A 20,599-nucleotide genomic window follows, 5' to 3' on the forward strand; every position below is an offset into this window, starting at 1 on the left:
CTTTGCTGGTCTAAAGATTGTTTTATCAGAGACTAGGATTGCAACCCCTGCCTTTTTTTGTTTTCCATTTGCTTGGTAGATCTTCCTCCATCCCTTTATTTTGAGCCTATATGTGTCTCTGCATGTGAGATGGGTTTCCTGAATACAGCACACTGATGGGTCTTGACTCTTTATCCAATTGAAAGCATAAAATTTAAAGTGTCCATGTGTATAACCATCAGATGTCCTAGATGAGGGTGGTGCTATGTGAGTTTTTGCAGCAACTGCTGCTCTGGCTCTACCAATCCATGTTTACTACCCACATCTGAGAGCCATTGTATTTGCCATTAGTCTACAGCCTGACTCATATCTATTTTGATGTTAACAAAACAAAATCTATTTTAATACTGAATAACTGAACTTTCAGTCTTATTTTATTCTTTATTTACTTTCGGTCTTTATTATGAATATTAATAATGTAAAGGACTTCATTTTCAGTTCATAATTTATGGGTATCAGCTATTAATTCAACATTGATTTTTTGATTGTATTAAGCAGATATGTTCCAATGTCTCTACTAGGCAGAGGGATACAAAGCCATTTCTATTGTGACCACATTGGTAAGAATTAACTTCCCCTTCTCTTCTTCCTACTGATGTCATAAACAGTCATTTGACATTTTAAAACCATATATCTCACTGAAAAGGGAACTGACTTTTTAGGCCTTGTATGTAAACCCCCAACACAGACTGGCTGTGTTCCCTCTTTGTAGGGAAGAGTACAAGCAGACCACAAGAACTTCAAAATCACATTGTACACAAGAACTTCAAAATCACATTATTTTCCCACTAGGGCAAATTCAGTGCTGGGGATTTTGTGTACTTGGAGTGTATTTGTGCCCCCTTTAAAATCTAAGAATACTTTGTGTACAATAATAGTTGGAAAATCAACTAAATGAGAAATGCGTGGTCTGAGGGCAGCCTTTCTCTGAAATTTGCTTACTTATTTTCTGGGGTTCCATTAAATGCTATGTTCCCTGTGAAGCCTGGCCTCATTTTCTATCCTGGAATTAAGCACTGCCTCCACTGCTCACGTGTTAAAGGTGCCTTGCACGCAGCCTTCACAGACTGCCAGTTAAGGCATGGGAAGACCTTACTTACTTTACCAAATTCCACAGTATCTAGCGTAGGGCTTTGCAGAGTTGGTGTTACATAAATGCTTTTTGAATTGAACCCTAACTTCTTTAGGCAGGCTCCAGTACCTCAATAAAATAAGAACCAACAATATTTGAGTCACTGGTTAGAAAGAATAATGTGAAACAAATGAAAGTGAAGGAGTATAAATAGGGTTTGAGGTAAGGTGGGAAAAAAAGAATGAGAAGGGTTTCTTCAAATCCGTGCTAAATCCTCTCGATTCTGAATACTCTGAAGCTAGAAATAAAAGCTAAACTATATAAAATGTAGACAGTAGGGATGCTTTGCTATGGTTATAACCACTTATATTCATCTAAAGGAGAAGTGAAAATATCACTCTATTCTGGATACCACCCACTATACATAGCACACACGCACCACACAGGACACACACGCCCCACTCAAGCTAATGTGTTAAAAAGGAAACCTGTTTAATTTTTAGAAAGACTTTTTTGTATACAGTGAATTTTCTTTTTTATTTTTATCCCTGTAGATAGCTGGGTTTGTTTTCGTTTTTTGTTACGGAAAGCAGCAGGAGGAATCATGGTAATGGAAGAAAGAGTACCGTCTAAACTTAGGAAAGACTTTGACACAAATTAAGCTATGTTATATTGATGCATCACTTAAGTGTCTGGATCTGTAAGTCTGGACTGTATCTCTTTTCAAATGCAATATCCTGCAATCATGTGAGAAATTTATTAGTCCTTTTGGGAAGCTGCAAGTGGTTGGGAGAAGCCCAACTAACTCCCTGCAAACCTTTATGGAGGGTACATGTTGAATAAGTCTTTCTAGCATGAAACTAAAAAGAATAAGATGACCAGTTAAATCTGACTCCCCCAAACACAGACACATACTCAAGGGGGCTACATAGTTTATTGCGGTTCATCTTTTTTATCATTAACAACATTCATGTATATTAGTGTTGTAAGTGGCCCTATGTTAGTATAAGGAGTAACATTGTGCTGGAAAGGTATTCTGCTTTGTGCATTAATTTATCTGGAAAATTATGAAAAAATTAATTTGACTTTGCATTTTGAATTTTATATGTTTAAGCTGTCAAAAATTCTCTGTGGTAAAAATAACTTCCATGTGCCTACCAGTGTATACTGAAGGATCTGTCTATGCAGTTAACAAGCAAGAACAGAAACAAAAAATGTGCGTGTCAACAAACCAAAGGTAGAGTTCCCTTTGACTTACACTAGAGGCAGAGAAATACCATCTTTGGAAAAATTTCAAAAGCAGGAAAGTTTCTAAGTTGAAAAAAATTATGCAGGTCTACATTTCATGTAAGTTCTGTTTAGCTTAAAATGATCTTGATACTTAAGTGAATAGGAGATATGTAAAGCATTTACATTTTAGGAGTGGGTAATTTTACTTTATTTGCAAATAATAGGATTTGAGGTCAAGAAAGGTAACTAGAAAGATCAAACTGTGTCTCATCTCACCAGACTGTGGGTTCCTCTTTGTAACTTGTGGGCCAACAACAAGGCTTTGCACTTAATAATTTAGTAGGAGCTCAAGATATGACTGGATGAATAAATAATGATCTGTTTTTGTGGGCACATAAAGAAGTAATTCTAGTTCTTTCACCTTTTTTGGAAGAGGTTCATATGTTTCAAAACAGAAAATTATATGAAATAAATGATTCATAGGCAGAGAACTGAAAACATCTAGCATAAGGGGTTAGGATACTGAGAGCTGGAGAGAGGCAGATAAGGCATTTGGTTATCAGGGGAGACCAGTGTCAGTCTGTCCATTTGTCAGTCTCTCCTCTCTCAGTCTTTGGTCAGGAAAAGCACTGACATTTTTTCCAAAATGCATGTTTTTACTTCTTTGTTATTCTGTGTTTTTTCAGAAAGTCTGACTCATATCTCCAGGGAACTAATTTAGTGGGCAAGAAGTTTATTTGAAGTCTTAGGTATAAAATGAGCAATGGTTTCACTGTTGAAGATAGGGTGAGTGGTATGTATCTGGAGATGAGAAAAGAGTGTATCTACCATTTTGCAATCTTGGCTTCAAGAAAGGAAGCTTGAGAAAATAATGTGTGTGAGTTAAGAAAATGGACCTATGGTGGGTAGGAAACAGTTTGCAAAAACTTCTATTTGTTTATAATTATGCTTCTAACATACTAAAATCCTCTTTTTCTTAGCAGGCTCTTTGGGGCCCACTGGGTTCTGACTGGTGATTTTTTAATATGCCTTTAGTGCTCCAGTTATCTTGAACATCTTGTCCCCTTGAGTTGTGCTGGTGTTGCATTCTCAATATTTCAGAAACTGTAAAGATGCTGGCATGTGCGTGTGTGTGTATGTGTGTGTATATATATACAGATATAGATATCTATATATATATAGATATCTATATCTGTATATATATATATATGACTGTGTAATAGTCTTTTGTCAAGCAGCCTGAAAATTGTATATTTTCAATAGAGATAGAAGTGTGTCTCAGGCAATGTAAATTGCATTACCTCCCTGTGGGATTGCAAGGACTTTTGTGAAATCTCCAAATGTCTAAATGGTTCCAGCTCCTGTAAGCAGCCACAGTTGACAAAGCAGCACTCATCTAGAGTCCTTTGTTAATTCCATAGAAGAGAAAGAGGAAGAGTTGCTAGTGAGTCAGCTGCATTGGTTAGCAAACATAATATAATTAGCTATATAAGCCCAGAAAATTAAAAGAACCTCAAGTTAATCTGTCATTTTTCTCTGTAGTATTTCCTCATCTTTCTGTGGGCTATATATTTTAAATGTCACAAGGCATTTGAAGAGAGCAATTGTCTCTTTTCTATATGTGTATCACCCCTGTAAAAAAATCAAGCATATGCAATCAGTGTCGTATAGAAAACTAATAACAGACAAATGAAAGATGGCTATTGGGGGAAGGAGAAGCTTTCACTTAAGGATATGCTATCATTTGGTTAAATTTTCAAAATGTTACTTTTAGAGTCTTTCTGTGCTAGAATATCTGTTTATTCATAATTTTTCCAGGTAGATGTTCAATTCTTTTAAATTACAAAGGTAATATATGCTCATTAGTACAAGTCAAAATATGTAAAGAGGTAGAGAAAAAGGTTAATATTTGCCTTGTTCTACCTTCCATTCCCAACTAGAATTTTTATTATTTGTATAAAGTTGAGATTACATTGTATTCATAATATTCTCCCCTTTTCCCCCACACTATAAATATTGATTTTTAAACTTGCTTTATTTCACAGTGTGTCAGTGGATCTAATACATTCTTTAAAATTGTGCTATAACATTCCATAACATAATTACATGGTTTATTCATATACTTTTTTTCTTGTTGGGCTTTCAGGCTATCTCCAGTGGTACAATAAATCTCTTTGCTTTGGAGTTTAAAGAGTCCAGCTAAGAGTCACCTTGTGGATTCAAATGTTCCTGCCACCAATTTCTAGGCCATTGACACACTTGGTCAGGAAAACAGCTTTTCTCTGTAGAAAGTGCCATCTTCCCACATTGCTGTGAGGCTGGACGGGGTTAGCTATTTGGGTCTACCTGTGGTGGAGCATGACATCTTGGTCAGTCAATATCAGTGGCAGACTGAAAGGAAGATAGTGCCAAATGTGAGTTTGCCACAGCCAAGTACAGACCCAAAGTAAAACAGTTTTGTTACTTAGCCTCCCTATATGGCCAGTTCTGTTTTCAATCTTAAAATAGTAGTTAATGAATATAACTTTAACAAACTTTTAGATAGTTTTGTGATTCTTTTATTTTCCAGCATCAATCTACAAAAAGGACTAATTAGAAAGCCTCTATTTGAAATAATATAAAAGCAAAAGGAAAAACTTCCAAAATAGCAGTCAGCTTAGCAGCAAAATAATCTTGAAATAAACGTGAAACCCAGAATTTCTTTTTCCATGCTGACGGCCCACTCCAAGGGCCACTTTTTAGAAGTTCTTTTTTAACAACAGACATTGGGGTTCACTTGAGGGTGGAGGGTGGGAGATGGGAGAGCTGCAGAAAAGATAACTATTGGGTATTGGGCTTAATACCTGGGTGATGAAATAATCTGTACAACAAATCCCCATGACACAAGTTTACCTGTGTAACAAACTTTCACATGTCTTGCTCCATCACCCAGGCTGGAGTAAAGTGGTGCAATCTCGGCTCACTGCAGCCTCTGCCTCCTCGGTTCAAATGATTCTCCTGCCTTAGCCTCCTGAGCAGCTGGGATCACAGGTGTGAGCCACCATGCCTATTTTTTTTATTTTTTATTTTTTAGTAGAGACAGGGTTTCACCATGTTGGCCAGGCTGGTCTCAAACTTCTGGCCTCATGGTCTGCTCACCTTGGCCTCCCAAAGTGCTGGGATTACAGGCATGAGCCACCACGCCAAGCCAAAAAAAAAAGAATTTCTCTTTCAATATACAAATTTCAACTCAGTATTCGTTTAAAATGTCCCATCTTGCTGAAGAAGTTTACCCATTTTATTTTATATAAAATACATAGCATTTATTTAAATAAGATTGTGTATCTTAACATTTTAAAAACCATTATTACATTTAATTTTAAAGTTTTAGACTATTGGGCAAGTAAGAATTCAGTTATTCATGGAGCTGTTCAAGACCAGCAGAGTTAAATTCTTTGCAGTTACACAGGAAGAGATACTTGCAGCCATGGTGGTTTCTGATGTGAAGTGAATTGGTGGAGGACAGAGTGGAGGCCAGAAAATGGGGTCTACTTCCAAACTAGCCACTTCTCACAAGCTGTTGAGAAGAGATCTAACTGAAATTAATGACCATGGGAGGGCTGACAAGATAACCAAACATTCAAACTAGAGAGGAACACTGCAAAAAGACAGGGAACCAATTATGTGCATCAGTTGTATATATATATGTATATGGAGAAAGAGAGAGAGATTATTTCATCACTCAGGTATTTTATATACCTGAGTATATATATATACACGTGTACATATATGTGAACTTTAACAAACTTTTAGATATATATATAGTTATATACACACACATATTTTTCCCCGTTTTCTCTATATAAAAATAATAAAGGCAGAAGCTAAAGTAGCTTTATATGGCTATCTATGTGCATTATGGGGATTTGAAGAGATAATTTTATGATAATCCATTTCGTGTTGCTTTCAGAGTGAACTGAAATTGATTTGCATGCCTGAGTGCTGACTTAGCAGCTGTGCAACTTTAAATGAGTCACTTAAACTCTCTGATCCCCAGTTTCCACATCCACAAAGCAAGGGTCATACTTCAGTACCTCATGGGATTATTGGGAGGTTTAACTAATGTAATATAAAAATGTTCATGTAGTATTGAATAAAAATGCTGGTTTTCCTCTTAGAAAATGCAAGAGGTCTTCCCAATAGGAAAATACTTTTTGTTAGGATTAAATGGAATACACAAGAAGGTGGTAGAATAAAGAACATTTAGTGAGATATGAACAATGATGCCAACAATCGGACATATACCTTATAGTTACAAACAGTTTATTTATTCTTCATCTCATTATTGCTTCACAAGCATCCTGTGACTCCATAGGCTAATTGCTATGCCCGTTATATAGGGGAGGAACTGTGACTCAGAGAAATTAAATGGATTGAACAATATCACCTTGCAAGTCTATACTGGAGCATATTCTTTTCGACCAATAGCCTAGTGCTCTTTACAGCACTCTAAGATATCTATACATTCTCCACAGTTGCCAAATACCAAGCAGTTAAAAGTCTAATGGATTCCAAAATTGTATCTCAAAACATAGCTCTGTTCTCAAATGTCTCATGATTCCTGGAATGACAATAATATCTATGGAATTAATAGAATGATTTTTGGGGGGCAATTCCAAACAATTCCTGGACTCCTAAGGACCATGCTAAGCTCAATTTGCATTTCTTGCATTCTATGAACCAACGATGTGTTTCTAATATCAAACGCACCATGTTTTGTGACTATGCCATTTAGTGTTAGCATTTCCTGAATTGAAGTTACTCCCTTCAACTACCATGAAAAGTTGGATTTGTTCTGTATAGCCCAAGGTTTACATATTTCTGCCCTTTTTAGGTGTCACAAATGAGCATCTCCATCTCTCGGTCGATACTTAGTGCATTCTGTGTTAGGGTACCTATCTTTGCATGCATATATTTTCTCTCCCTTTTGAGAGTGCAAGTTCCCTAAAGATGGAAAGTATAACATACATCTGTACTCTCAGGCCTAGCTGAGAGGCTAGTATTAAATAACTTTTCAATACAATGCTTCTGCTGCTGCTGCTGCTTTGGAAATGCTATTCAGAGTTGACTTCTCAGGAGAGATTCATTCGAAAACATAATAAAAAGAAGGTCAGTTTTAGAGTAAGCAATAACTGTTACCTTCCTCCCTCTATAGTGAATGATCTCTTGAGAATTCTTTCTTAGAGAGAGACAATTGCTAGGGAGATAAAGGGTGCTTAGGAAAGAACTAGTAATTACCATGTTGACCTGAAGGTAAAAAAAAACCTAAAATAGGTCCTACTCTTCCAACCATTAACATGAGTCTATCAAAAATTAGGTCTCAGACCAGAACAGATCAAAATATATAGTGCTCTCTAGGGAAAAAGCTTTTGAGATAAAGTGGAATTTCTTATTTCTAAGAAGTAGGAAAAGAGTGTTTTGTTTGGTCCCTACAAATTATAGTTATTTGGTTTCAGCCTGAACAACCACCACAAGCAAATACTGGCAGGCAGAGTCTCTACAGGAGTGGTCAAAAAAGTCAGTTTTCATTTCCTTCCAAGCCCTAGTTTGGCTGATCCATCCATAGAAAAGCAGAACAAAAGGCAAGGGATTACTGCACCCTTAAGCATCCAAGTGGCTCATTCGGCTCAGGGGTTATTTTTAGCAATCTGGCTCACACTGAGGACTTCCTGCTCTATTCAGCAAATGTGCAAATGGATGCTGCAGGACCGTAACAGTAGACGTTGATTAAGGTTGTGATCAATGATTAGACTCTCAAGCCTGTTGTGTTTTTGATCTAGCCATGCCTTTCAACCACTGTAGTGAACATTTAGCTCTGAATAGGCTCATCTTCTTCATATGCACATTCTATTTGTAGATGTTGCTATGAAGACAGATTCATTAAAAATGACTGATGTGGAGTCTGGGGTCGCCAATTTTGCATCTTCAGCAAGGGCAGGCCGCCGGAATGCCTTACCAGACATCCAGAGTTCAGCTGCCACAGACGGAACCTCAGATTTGCCCCTCAAACTGGAGGCTCTCTCCGTGAAGGAAGGTAATACTCAAAATCCTCTTACAATTAACAGCACTTGTCCCTTCTTAACCAATCCTTTTCTCTGGACAGTCTTTCTTTTATCTAGTTAAAAGTGCTCAGTTTCCTTATTTGTTTACTTAAACCTCTCAGCTTTTGTTTAAGGCTTAGTAGATGTTCAGCCTTTTCCAAAGTAGAATATTTCATCTTTTTGTCTCATGCTGTGTATGTGGAAACTGAAGTCTTATTTATTCATTGCATGTGTATAGTCATGCACAAAGCTAGTTACTGGGAATAGAAAGGTGAACAAATATGGTCTTTCTCTCAATGAGCTTTCAATTTTATTGAGAAGTATTCGTAAATAAAATAATTTTTCTTCTGCCATCCATTGACAAATCACTTTGGAAGCTTCTGCTTCACTGTAGTGTGCTACAAGCCCTTTAATTCTCAAATCTAGGAAGAAGTTTACTACCAAGTAGAGATGAGATTCTTTCAAGAGAATTTTTGTATAAAAGGTGATACTTTATATGAAAGTATAAGGATACTTTAAATAAAGTGTTAAAAGGTGCCTTTCATTTAAAAACCCTCATGGAGATTTAAAAAAACAAAACCAAACCCTGAATCAAAGTTAAAAAATACATTCAGAGAGATTAAAGATCATTTTAGTTCCAAGCCATTAGCAAAATACTCACGTTTTGTGCCCCATTTTAGACTCTCAGGTGGACTCTAGTATATGTTTGGGTATTTATTCTTGGTGACAATGAAGCAAGTGAGAACCAGAAGCCGCTCACATCTAACCCATTCCTGGGAGCCCAAGAAGAAGGCTCTTGGTTCTTTGCTTCAGGAGGTTATTTACTACGTGGTAAAGTTGCAAATGTTCCTGGTTCATTCTCTATGAAATAGTTATATCCTTGTAGGCCAGGAGCTGTGACCAGATCCTGCAGTTCCATGATTACCTCATCTTTTTCCAAAGGCCACTATTTCTCATATGCGACACTATAGGTGAGAGTTAAAAAGCATACACATCAACGTAAAATATTATAAGAAGAATAAAAGATGGAAAAGATAAGGTAAGAAAGAAATAAACATATATGTAATGTTTTTGGCCTTTTAAGTTTGAAAATGTAATATGACCATAGGAACATGATGTTGCTGTTGAAGAGTCCGTTCTAAACTACTGAGGTAGAGAAGGCAATTACTTGTTAGTGTAAAAACCCTAATTAAATTTTATACACCTTCAACACACACAAAACCTTAATGTTTACTGACATTACTTAATCAAGCAAAAGAGAGCAAATACACTGTGGGAGAGTCAGCAGTGTTCTCCATTTTATTTTGCTCACTAGAGAAACTAGGATCTGAAAGAATATGTTCCTGTTTTTATATTTTTCTTCATATCATTTTGAAATAAAGTCAAAGGCATCAGCTAAGAAACTGAAAATGTTAAAAATGAATTCACAAATAACACCAGATGCTAAAGATTACACAAAAGGATGAAGGCATGTTGTAAAGTGAAATAGGCCGGGCACAGAAAGGCAAATACCACATGATCTTATTCATGGAATCTGAAAGAGACAAACTGCTAGAATCAGAGAGTAGAATGGTAGCTACCAGGAAAATTAGGAAGATGATGGTCAAAAGACATAAAATTACAGTTCGACAGGAGAAATAAGTTCAGGGGATTTATTGTAGCAACATGGTGACTATAGTTAATAACAATGTATTGTATACTTGAAGATTGCCAAGTGAGTAGATTTTGAGTGTTCCCACCACACACGCACGCACACACACACACACACACAAAGTACGTGAGGTAATGGATATGTTAATTAGCTTGATTTAGCCACTCCACAATGTATGCATGTAGCAAAACATCAAGTTGCACAACAACATAAATATATATAATTTTTGTCAATGAAAAATTAAAGAGTAGAAAAAAATACACAAAAGGATATAGACTTACATAGGTAGATGACATAGATAATATTTTATTAACAAAGTCACAAGTAAGCAGTTTGAAGGCTTATCTTTTTCTCATTAGCTAAGCATAGATATTATTGTGAATTTTAAAATGAATGGTTTCCAATTGCTAATGAAAACTGAAAGCGGGAGTCTGTCTCAGATGTTATGGTTTCAATAATTTATTCACTTAAACATACAAATTTTGAGGTGAAGAAGATCTGAAGATTTCCCTCAGGTCTATCCTCTTTTGTTTTTATTTTAAATTTTTTTAATAAATATGCATAAGTGGCAGGAAATCTAGGATTTCAAGTGTCTTGCATGCTGCATGAAATTAACCTGAGATTTGCCCAGTTCATAATCTGTCTTAATCTATCCCTTATAAATTGATAACCATGATATAAAGGTCAATGATATTTGATGACATATGAACAAGAGGTGACAGAGGGTGGCATCCTGGGATGGAGAAAGGTCAGTGGATTTGGGATATGTTTTATAGGCAGAATCAGTAGGACTTGGTGATGAATTGGATGTGGCAGAGATGAGGAAGAGAATTGGAGGATAACTCCTAGAGCAGTCAGGCAGGTGCTGATGCCATACGCTGAGAAGGGTTAGCCTAGAGGATGGGCAATTTTAAGAGTTGGAGGAGTGAAAACTTTTGTCTTCAGGATGCCTACGAGACATCTAAATGGACAAGCCAATGAAGCAATTTGATATATAGGTCTGGTGGACCAGACGGAAAAAGATTCAGGATATACATTTTTGAATATTTTAGTTATTTTTTATTTTTTATTTTTTTGAGACGGAGTTTCACTCTTGTCTCCCAGGCTGGAGTTCAATGGCATCATCTCGGCCCACTGCAACCTCTGCCTCCCGGTTTCAGGTGATTCTCCTGTCTCAGCCTCCTGAGTAGCTGGGATTACAGGCACCCACCACCACACACCGCTAATATTTGTATTTTTAGTAGAAATGGGGTTTCATCCCATTGGGCAGGCTGGTCTCAAACTCCTGACTTCAGGTGATCCGCCCGCCTTGGCCTCCCAAAGTGCTGGGGTTACAGGCACAAGCCACCGTGCCTGGCCTTGAGTGTATATTTTCAAAACATATTTTATATGATTGAGGAGAAAACAGTGCAAATGAATTTCTCCCCTACCTGACAAGCCATATGAGTAGATTACCTTTTCAGTACAAATGTAAACACAGAATATGAGAAGGAAAGAGGGAGCCTTAGAAGGCCTCCACTCTTTTGATATATAGATGTTACCCTAACTAACCCCAAACAGGTTAAGTGACTTGCCCAAGCTCACAAAACTTAAGTGATAATAGAATTTCTGGTTCCAAAGCCTTCGTCTTTCCCATTATACCAATTTTTCTCTATAGATGTTTCTTCTGGGTGTTAATGTGTCACCCAGATAAAAAGGGTGCTGTGGTCAAATAAGTTTGGAATTGCTGGTTTCAACATAATTGGCTTTTTACACTTCTCAGAATGTTTCCTTTTTAGACAAGGACTTCTCAGAGCCTTTGTTACAGAGACTTTAAAGTAATAGTGTGTCTACACCCTTCTAAAAATAGAACATACAGCATTTTTTTTCTCTCATTTATTTGGCCATCTCTGAGGAAGCATCTTGCAGAATTATTGTTCTGGGAAGCACTCTAAAAATGTGACAAGGAGTATAAAAGGCAGTTGATACAAAGAAGAGCAGAACACAAGGATGGAAATAGGAAATGTAAAAAAATAGACTATTATATCTGATTTATATTAAATGTATATTAATGAAAAGCCTAATTTAGTAAACAGTTAAAGTGGTATGTTACCTAAAAGATATATAATAAGGATCTGAACGTAATATTTATATAAAGTAACATGTTACTACATATATATATATGTTTGAGAAATGTTTTTCCAAGCTAGGCTTCTAGAGAACAGAATCAAGCCAGATAATCTAGAACTCAACATTTTCTTACTTTCCCAAGAGTTCTTATTATGATTAAAAAAGTGAGATAAGTAACTGTTAAGAAAAGCTTATTCACATTTGAAATGACAGTAACAGGCTTGAAAGGGAAGTTTGATGTTGCACTCTCAGAGAAATTATATTGAAAGAATATATTGAAAATATATTCAATTACATTGAAAGCTCTTGACATGTGCAGAAGGTTGAAGAATAACAACAATGTTAACTAGGAAGCACATAATATATGAAAAATAATTTTCCTTTCATTAGCATCACAATACCAAATGTTTTCCTTTCATTAACATCAATACAAAGTTGACAGCAATCATAACCTCTTGAGCAGATCATTGTTTCTTTTTATCTGCAATCATCTTTCAATGTATTTCTAAACACTTTCACATTACAAAGCAAAAAATGAGACTGTAAGAGGTATTTGGAATCATGTTTTATATTTTAGTTAATAATCCTGAGCAAGATACTAGATTGACAACAAATGATATCCTGTTAGTTTTCATCCAATTATTATCTTGAGTTCCTAGTTCAGTTCACAGAAAGATAACAACTTAAGGAGACTTCATATCATCATCCACTCATTAGACCAACTTAGAGATAGCAGACAAAGCAACTCTTCTCTGAAAGCTATAAAGCTTTGTGTGTAGCTTGCTAAGAATCAGTGGTGGCAAGTGCAGCTTCAATTACTGTACAAATAATTTAGTGCTTTGTATTTCATACGGTTATAGAGTACCATTTTCTACCAAGCTTATTTTTCTAAGGGATTTCTTTCAATAAACACTTATTAAGCACCTGCCATGTTAATTAGAAGGCAACCAATTATGATTGTTAGGGTGCAAATTCTCCCTTGATCCCAATTCTCCTCCAGCTACTGTCCTAGTTCTCCATTTCTGTTTTGTAACAAAACCCCTTGACAGAGTTATCTGCTTCTGTGGCTCCAAATCTTCTGTGTCCCATTCTTTCTCTCACCCTAATAAGATTTTCACCTCACCACATCACCCCACTGCTATTTCAAGATCACAAATGACATCATCTCTGCTAACATTAGTGGTTCATTCTTAGCCCTCCTCTTGCATGATCTCTTAGTCATAGATGATTGTCACTCTTTCCTGTAACGTTTCTCTTCCCTTGGCTTTCTGGACACTCCACTCATCTGGTTTTCTTCCTGCTTCCCTGGCTGCTCTTCCTTCAGCTTTTCTTTCCTCATCTCCCCTAACTCTTAATAAATTGGAGGTTATCAGAATTCAGTCTTTGGACGTCATCTCTATCAACACTCCCTCACTTGTGATGTAATCTGATTTCGTTGGGATAATGATTGTGCTTTTGATGACTTACAAATTTGTATCTCCAACCTGGAGCTCCCCTGAACTGCACACTCATATACTAATTGCCTAATTGGCATCTCCGCTTGGATATCTAATGGGAATCTCAAACTTAATGGGTATAAAAGCGAACTCCAGATAGTCTCCCGACAACAGCTCTTTCTGCATTTTCCCATCTCTGAGTGGCAATTCATACTTCCAGTTAACAAAATTGTCGCCAAAAATATTGGAATCATCCTTATCTCCCCTCTTTTTCTCATATTATCCATCCCATGTATCAGTGAATACTGTCCGCTCTAAATTTTTTAATAAATATGCATAAGTGGCAGGAAATCTAGGATTTCAAATGTCTTGCAGGTTGCATGAAATTAATCTGAGATTTGCCTAGTTCATAATCTGTCCATAAATCTGCCATTTTTCACTCCAGGATCTAGTTTTTTTGGTACCTCTATGACTCCATTTTCTATTCCAATTTTCTCTACCACTGTCCCACTTGCAAATCCTTCCTGCATATTATTGTCTTTGGCCTTGCTTTTCTCTGTGCTTGGAATGCTCTTCTCCCCACTATCTATATAGAATTCTTCTTCACCTTTTCAGGCCTTCACTCAAATGTCCGCTTCTCAGTGAGGCATTCCCAGCTAACTCTGTCTAGAATTGCATCCTCCAGGCCACAAGGCTTCTTGAAAATTTCTATTTTCCACTCCTGCTTTAATGTCTTCATTAGCCCTTTTTACTTCTTATTGACCACACATTTTATTTATTTTGTTTATTGTCCATATTTCTCATCACATTTTCCTTGAGAGCCAGGATTTATGTTTTGTTCGTTGCCTTGTATGTAGTACATGCTTAATAAATATTTGATGAATGAGAGTTGAAGAACTGAATAGAGTCCATCAGATTTCAAAGATACCATTGATGACTTGGTAGGAGCAGTTTTGCAGGAGTAGTAGACCCAAATAGTTTTACTTAAAAATGGAGACAACAAAAGAGGGATACCTTTTAAAGGATGAAAGAGAAGATAGTATGTGGAAGACTTACAGTTGAAAGAGGGTCTTTGTTAGTTTAAAGACAGTAGTGACTTGCGGGAACGAAGGAGCCAGGAGAAAGGGAAAGTCAGATAAAATGAAGAGCACAGATGATTATTAGAGTCAGCCTCTTGGTGAAGCAAAAGTGGATAGGATGGGGGATCATGAAGGTATTAGACTGCATAGCAGGAGTAACACCAGGAGCCAGCTCCAAAATTGTGCAGCCAGGGTGGTTGCATAGGGCTCCTTGATTAGAAGAGACTTGCATTTAGTTTAATGTTCTATTGTTGCTGTCTTGCAATTTTTCATTATTTTTGAACAAGCGTACCGCATTTTCATTTTGCACTGGGCACCAACAAATTACATAGCCAGTGCTGACAAGTGCATCTTCCATTCTAAAAAGTGGGAAGGCAGAAAGAATAAGCACAGATCACTGGGAGTTTTAGACATTTAATGGCAGGAAGTTGAGGGAACTCCTGTCTGATAGCCTTGATTATTTTTTTTTCCTATGAAGTAGAAAGTGAGATTATCTCCTAAGAAAGAGCAAAGGGAGTAGAAAGTGTGAAGAAGCTGGGGAGAGTGCAATCCTGCATAGGGAATTGGCTAAGGACATAGACCATGGAGTCAGTTGGCCCAAGCTCAAGTTGTGACTGTCACTCACTAGTCTCTGACTTTGGACAAGTCACTTTACCTGCTTGTGTTTCATTTTAGTAATCTGCAAATGGAGGCTCTGAGAATACCCTAGAAGACTGTCTGGCACTTAATAACTCTGTAGAATAGGAGAAAGTTGATCAGGAGAAGGTAGATTCCCAAACCTACTCATATCTCTCTTCTTTGTATAGTTTCCATATCTGAATTGAGGGCAAAATATGGACAGTGGACAAAGGAAAAACCAACGGTTTTATTCTAACATAATATAAAATAAATTTCAATATATTCCACATATGAATGGAAAATTTTTTTTCAGATGCAAAAGAAAAAGATGAAGAAACAACACAAGACCAATTGGAAAAGCCTCAAAATGAAGAAAAATGAAGGCTCATAATCTATCAAGAGTGCTGAATTTCCGCATGTTGAAAGACTTAGTGGTTCTATTTTCCTGAGACATTTAATCTGGTGGTAACTGTGGTAACATTGCAGCCCTAAGCAGCATGTGTATATTAGATAATTGTGTTGTGATGCTACTCACTTTGATTGCAATGATGATGTCCAATGTAAGCTATTAAAAGGCAGATTACTTCCAAATTGCACTGAAGGAAAAGGTTAAGAAAAATACATGATCACGGAAATGCATATCATTGTCTGTAAACCCAACAAAATTCACTGTTCTCTTTTGGATTTGTTTAGCCTGATGTATTTTTAATTCAATTTTTATGGTGATGGGCAAATCATTTCTTGGTAAATGCAAATCAAACATGATTGATTTAAAACTTCATGGAATTTGTAGAAAATTATGGACTTTTTTTGGTGAGAAAGAACAATAGTCAAAACTCACATGGATAGAGTCTGTTTGTTTTTAGCCAAAAATGCCCCAGACTTTTTCCCAAACCTCAAAAACTATTTGGAAAAATTGTAAAAGTTTGATAACAGAAACATCTTTAGGATATTTTTGTCTGACATATTTTGCTTCTAGTATGTGCCTACTGTGATTTTTTTCATGTGGAAAACGCAAAATTTGTAACAAAATGGTTATATGGAACATGCCTATTAAATGAATTTTACTATCTTCCCTAACTTTGGTATGTGTATGTGTGTGTGTGTTTTACTTTAATATGAATTATACAAAATACTAGTTGTTTTACACTCTCTTTTCTTATTCTTAGGGCTTTTGTGTATGTCTGACTTGTTTTTAAATACCTTCCTCAGGAATGCAGACCTTAATTTTTATATTTTTTTAAAGTAGCTAACATAGCAGTAGGCACTTAAGCATTTAGTCAATGATATTGGCAGAAATAGTAAAATAGATCCTTTAAATATATATTAAGCATATATTTTAAGGAGCAAAAATAAAACCAAAGTGTTAGTAAATTTTGATTTATTAAATATTTTAGAAAAATAATAGAATTCTGAAGTTTTAAAAATGTCAGTGATTATTTTCATGTTCAGAAATACATGCATGCAGTTATATTCTATTTGATTGTTGACTTAGGCCGTGTCTGTATACAGTAACCAAATAAACTCTTTCACTATTAAAGAGATTTGTTACTGACACAAGTCTCCTTCATTTTATCTTCAGAAGTAGGTTGGGTAAAAAATGGTGACACATTTTATAGAATGAAGTTAACAGTCTTTGCAATATAAATCACCTCTGGCTTATTATTTTATTGACAGAGCTTACCTTTATATCTTATATACACCAAAGGGGTAGATCTCAAAGAACCTGATTGCTTTAAGTTTTCAAATATAATTTTTTCTTTATTAAATAATCAAAAGTAATATCTTAAGTGTTGAACTAATTTAATATTCAATAACATCGCAGCCATTAAAAGTATATTTCTAAAAGTTAATGACATGAGGTTATATAATCAGATAAAGAGGGGTTAGAATGGAACAGTGATTTTCAGCATGGGTGGGGAAGAAATTTTGCCCCCTAGAGGGCATTTGACAATGTCTGGAGACTTTTTGGCTGCCACAACTGGAGGTGGAAAGCAAGGGAGAAAAGGTGCTACTGTAATGTAGTGAGCAGAGGCTGGGGATACCGCTAAGCTGCTAAGCATCTTACCAACCCACGGGGCAGCCCTGACAGCAAGGATTACCCGGCCATGTGTGTCAGCAATGCTGAGGTTGAGACACTCTGGAGTAGAGTTAAACTGTTAAGCATGTGGATTTTAAATTCAGATTATCTGGGTTTGAATTCTAGCTCTGCTACTCAGTAGTTGCGTGATCCTGGGCAACTTACATCATGTCTCTAAGTCCCAGTTTTATCCTCTGTGGAATAGTTTTAATAATAGTGCATGCTTTATAGGGTCAGTGGAGGCAGTAAATGAGGTAGTATATGCAAAACAATTGAATAATGCCTGGCAAAGAATAATTATTCAATAAATATTAGCTGTCATCATCATCGTTGTCATATTTATTCAAGATGCTGTTGCCAGTACTGTGGTAGTGGAGGTGGTAGGAGACTCAATTTGTTTATTTGTCTGTCTTCTGCCTTTCTCTGTGACTTCACAAAATCTCTGTGATATCCCCAATGCTTGGTGCTGGGAGAAAACAGGATGGTAGAAATAGACAATTCATGTTAATTACCACATGAATGCCAGTTCAATCATGCTAATGGGTGACTGACAGGCCATGAGTATTACCATTTAACATTGAGTCTACTCACTAGTGTTTTATAATAGTTAACTGCAAAATATAGAATCTTGAGTCAATATTTAAAAGAGTAATTTGTTCCATGAAAATGTAGAAGAAATAAAGTAACATCGTTCTTGGGTCATAGTTTTCTACAGTATTTTTCTCATTTAGAAAACCAAAAGTAAAGCCATGTCCCTCCTCATTATTGCTAACAGTTACATATATTCTGAATGATATATATTCTAAATCACTTATTCACTACAATGCACACACAAAGGTTCCATTATTTTGTATTACCCAAGGTATCAGGCTTGTTAACTGAGAATATGTGCCAACAAAAATGGTTTATTTTTACTGAGGAGTCCAGACAAAGGAGAATGAGAGGTCAGTAGCAGTTTAAAGACAATGCTGAATTTGCCTACCAACTTTTTAAAAAATCAAGCTATTTTGAGGAACCTATGGTATTTTGTCATAGCAAGTAGACACTTTTACCAAAGCTATTTATTTGGGACTCGTTAAAGAAAGTCTCCTTGCCCATTTTGCCATTGTCTTTGTACAAGGCACTTGCTTTAGTCAATAGCTATAAAGTCTAAATTAACACTGTCAGATTATCAGGCTAAAAGGTGACAATAAAGCTATAAAGCAGCTGTCTGAAAACTTAACTCTGTATAAAAGAGAAAGAACAAAAAGAATCTATTCTGTGTCATGTACCCAGAGATATTTTGTGATCTGTGTAGAAAAGATTTGAACTTTCTTAAAACGTTAGTGAGTATAAGGGGAGGTGCCCTGCTTAGAAAATAAACCACTAGTTTTCCTCAGGTGGCTTGACAACTTGGGCAGATGTTTGGCAAGGGACAGGGGGATAGAGAGGAGCCAGAGGAAAATGAAAATTCTGGTGTTCTATGCCACTGTAGAATGACTATCCTTAGTAATAATATATAATTTAAAATAGCTAGAAAGGGCCCTGTGCAGTGGCTCACACCTGTAATCCAGCACTTCGGGAGAGCAAGGTAGGTGGATCACTTGAGGTCAGTAATTCAAGACCAGCCTGGCCAACATGGTGAAACCCCGTCTCTACTAAAAATACAAAAATTAGCTGGGTGTAAAAAAATAAAAATTAGCTTGATGTGGTGGCGGGTGCTGTTGTCCCAGCTACTTGGAAGGCTGAGGCAGGAGAATCACTTGAACCCAAGAGACAGAGGTTGCAGTGGGCTGAGATTGTGCCACTGCACTCCAGCCTGAGCAATAGAGCAAGACTGTGTCTCAGAAAACAAAAACAAAAACAAAATAAAATAAAATAGCTAGAAGGAGGATGTTGAGCATTCTCAACACAAAGAAATGACAAATGCTTGAGATGATGAATATGCAAATACTATGATCTGACCACTCTAAATTGTATGTATGGAAACATCACTATGTGCCCCATGAATATGTATAATTAATATTTGTTAATTAAAAAGTAAAATAAAAAAAGATGGGCTGGGCGCGGTGGCTCACACCTGTAATCCCAGCACTTTGGGCGGCCGAGGCAGGCGGATCATGAGGTCAGGAGATCGAGACCATCCTGGCTAACACAGTGAAACCCTGTCTCTACTAAAAAAATGCAAAAAATTAGCAGGGCGTTGTGGTGGGCGCCTGTAGTCCCAGCTACTCGGGAGGCTGAGGCAGGAGAATGGTTTGAACCCGGGAGGCGGAGCTTGCAGTGAGCCGAGATTGCGCCACTGCACTCCAGCCTGGGCAACAGAGCGCGACTCCGTCTCAAAAAAAAAAAAAAAAAAAAGATGTAACCAAAGCTCACTAATCTGTTACCCTGTCTGTGGAGCCTGACCCCTCAAGTTCAAAGTACAGCTCTGCCATTTGCTCTTATGATTTTGTTTATTTTATTCCTTGTGCTTCCATTTATTCAAAGTGTAAAATGATAAATTATTATGAGGATTAAGTGAGTGAATATTGGTCATTGATAAGGGCAGTGCCTGGCATACTAGCAAAAACTCGTATTATTATTATTTGCCAGAACATAAAGGGTGATAAAGACTTTAAGTTGAATGTTCTAGACCTGTTGATTTTTTCCTGTGTTATTTGCCAGAAGAGATTTCCTTCTATTCTTCTGCTCTTTTCTTTCCCTTAGCAACACCTCCGTGGCTAAAAACAGGACTGATTAATCAGAGTGAGTCCCTTTTTTTTTTAGAGTTATTGATGACAACTCTCGGAACATTAAAAATCTGCAGCCAGTTAAAAACTGGAAGCATTGGCTCAAACAAAGGGCTGGGACAATATTGTTGTTACTTGTTAAAATCGTAGAATGGATTTCTTAGTGGGCACACATCAATAGAAATCATCATCATAGGCCGGGCACGGTGGCTCATGCCTGTAATCCCAGCACTTTGGGAGGCCGAGGCGGGTGGTTCACGAGGTCAGGAGATTGAGATCATCCTGGCTAACACGGTGAAACCCCGTCTCTACTAAAAATATAAAAAAATTAGCCAGCGTGGTGGTGGGTGCCTGTAGTCCCATCTACTTGGGAGGCTGAGGCAGGAGAATGGTGTGAACCCAGGAGGCAGAGGTTGCAGTGAGCTGAGACGGCGCCACGGCACTCCAGCCTGGGCAACAGAGCGAGACTCTGTCTCAAAAAAAAAAAAAAAAAA

General features: G+C 36.9%; 1 protein-coding gene across 6 annotated transcripts in view; it reads left to right on the plus strand.

Annotated features, from left to right (window-relative positions):
* PKIB (cAMP-dependent protein kinase inhibitor beta) overlaps positions 1-16,869 on the plus strand; it is a 117,605-nt gene extending 100,736 nt beyond the window's left edge. For 4 of the 6 annotated variants that reach the window (XM_003255644.2, XM_003255641.3, XM_030809628.1 and 1 more), the window contains 2 exons: positions 8,238-8,414; positions 15,628-16,869. In XM_003255644.2, coding sequence (XP_003255692.1) covers positions 8,246-8,414; positions 15,628-15,695 — 237 coding nt within the window. In that variant the 5' untranslated portion in view covers positions 8,238-8,245 and the 3' untranslated portion in view covers positions 15,696-16,869. Of the gene's footprint in view, positions 1-8,015; positions 8,113-8,237; positions 8,415-15,627 lie in introns of those variants that run through there. The other 2 variants (XM_003255645.3, XM_012505897.2) reach the window with 2 other exon arrangements.
* Positions 16,870-20,599: the final 3,730 nt, after the last annotated feature.

Source organism: Nomascus leucogenys, chromosome 3 (assembly GCF_006542625.1).
Source record: "Nomascus leucogenys isolate Asia chromosome 3, Asia_NLE_v1, whole genome shotgun sequence".
NCBI classification, from domain to species: Eukaryota; Metazoa; Chordata; class Mammalia; order Primates; family Hylobatidae; genus Nomascus; species Nomascus leucogenys.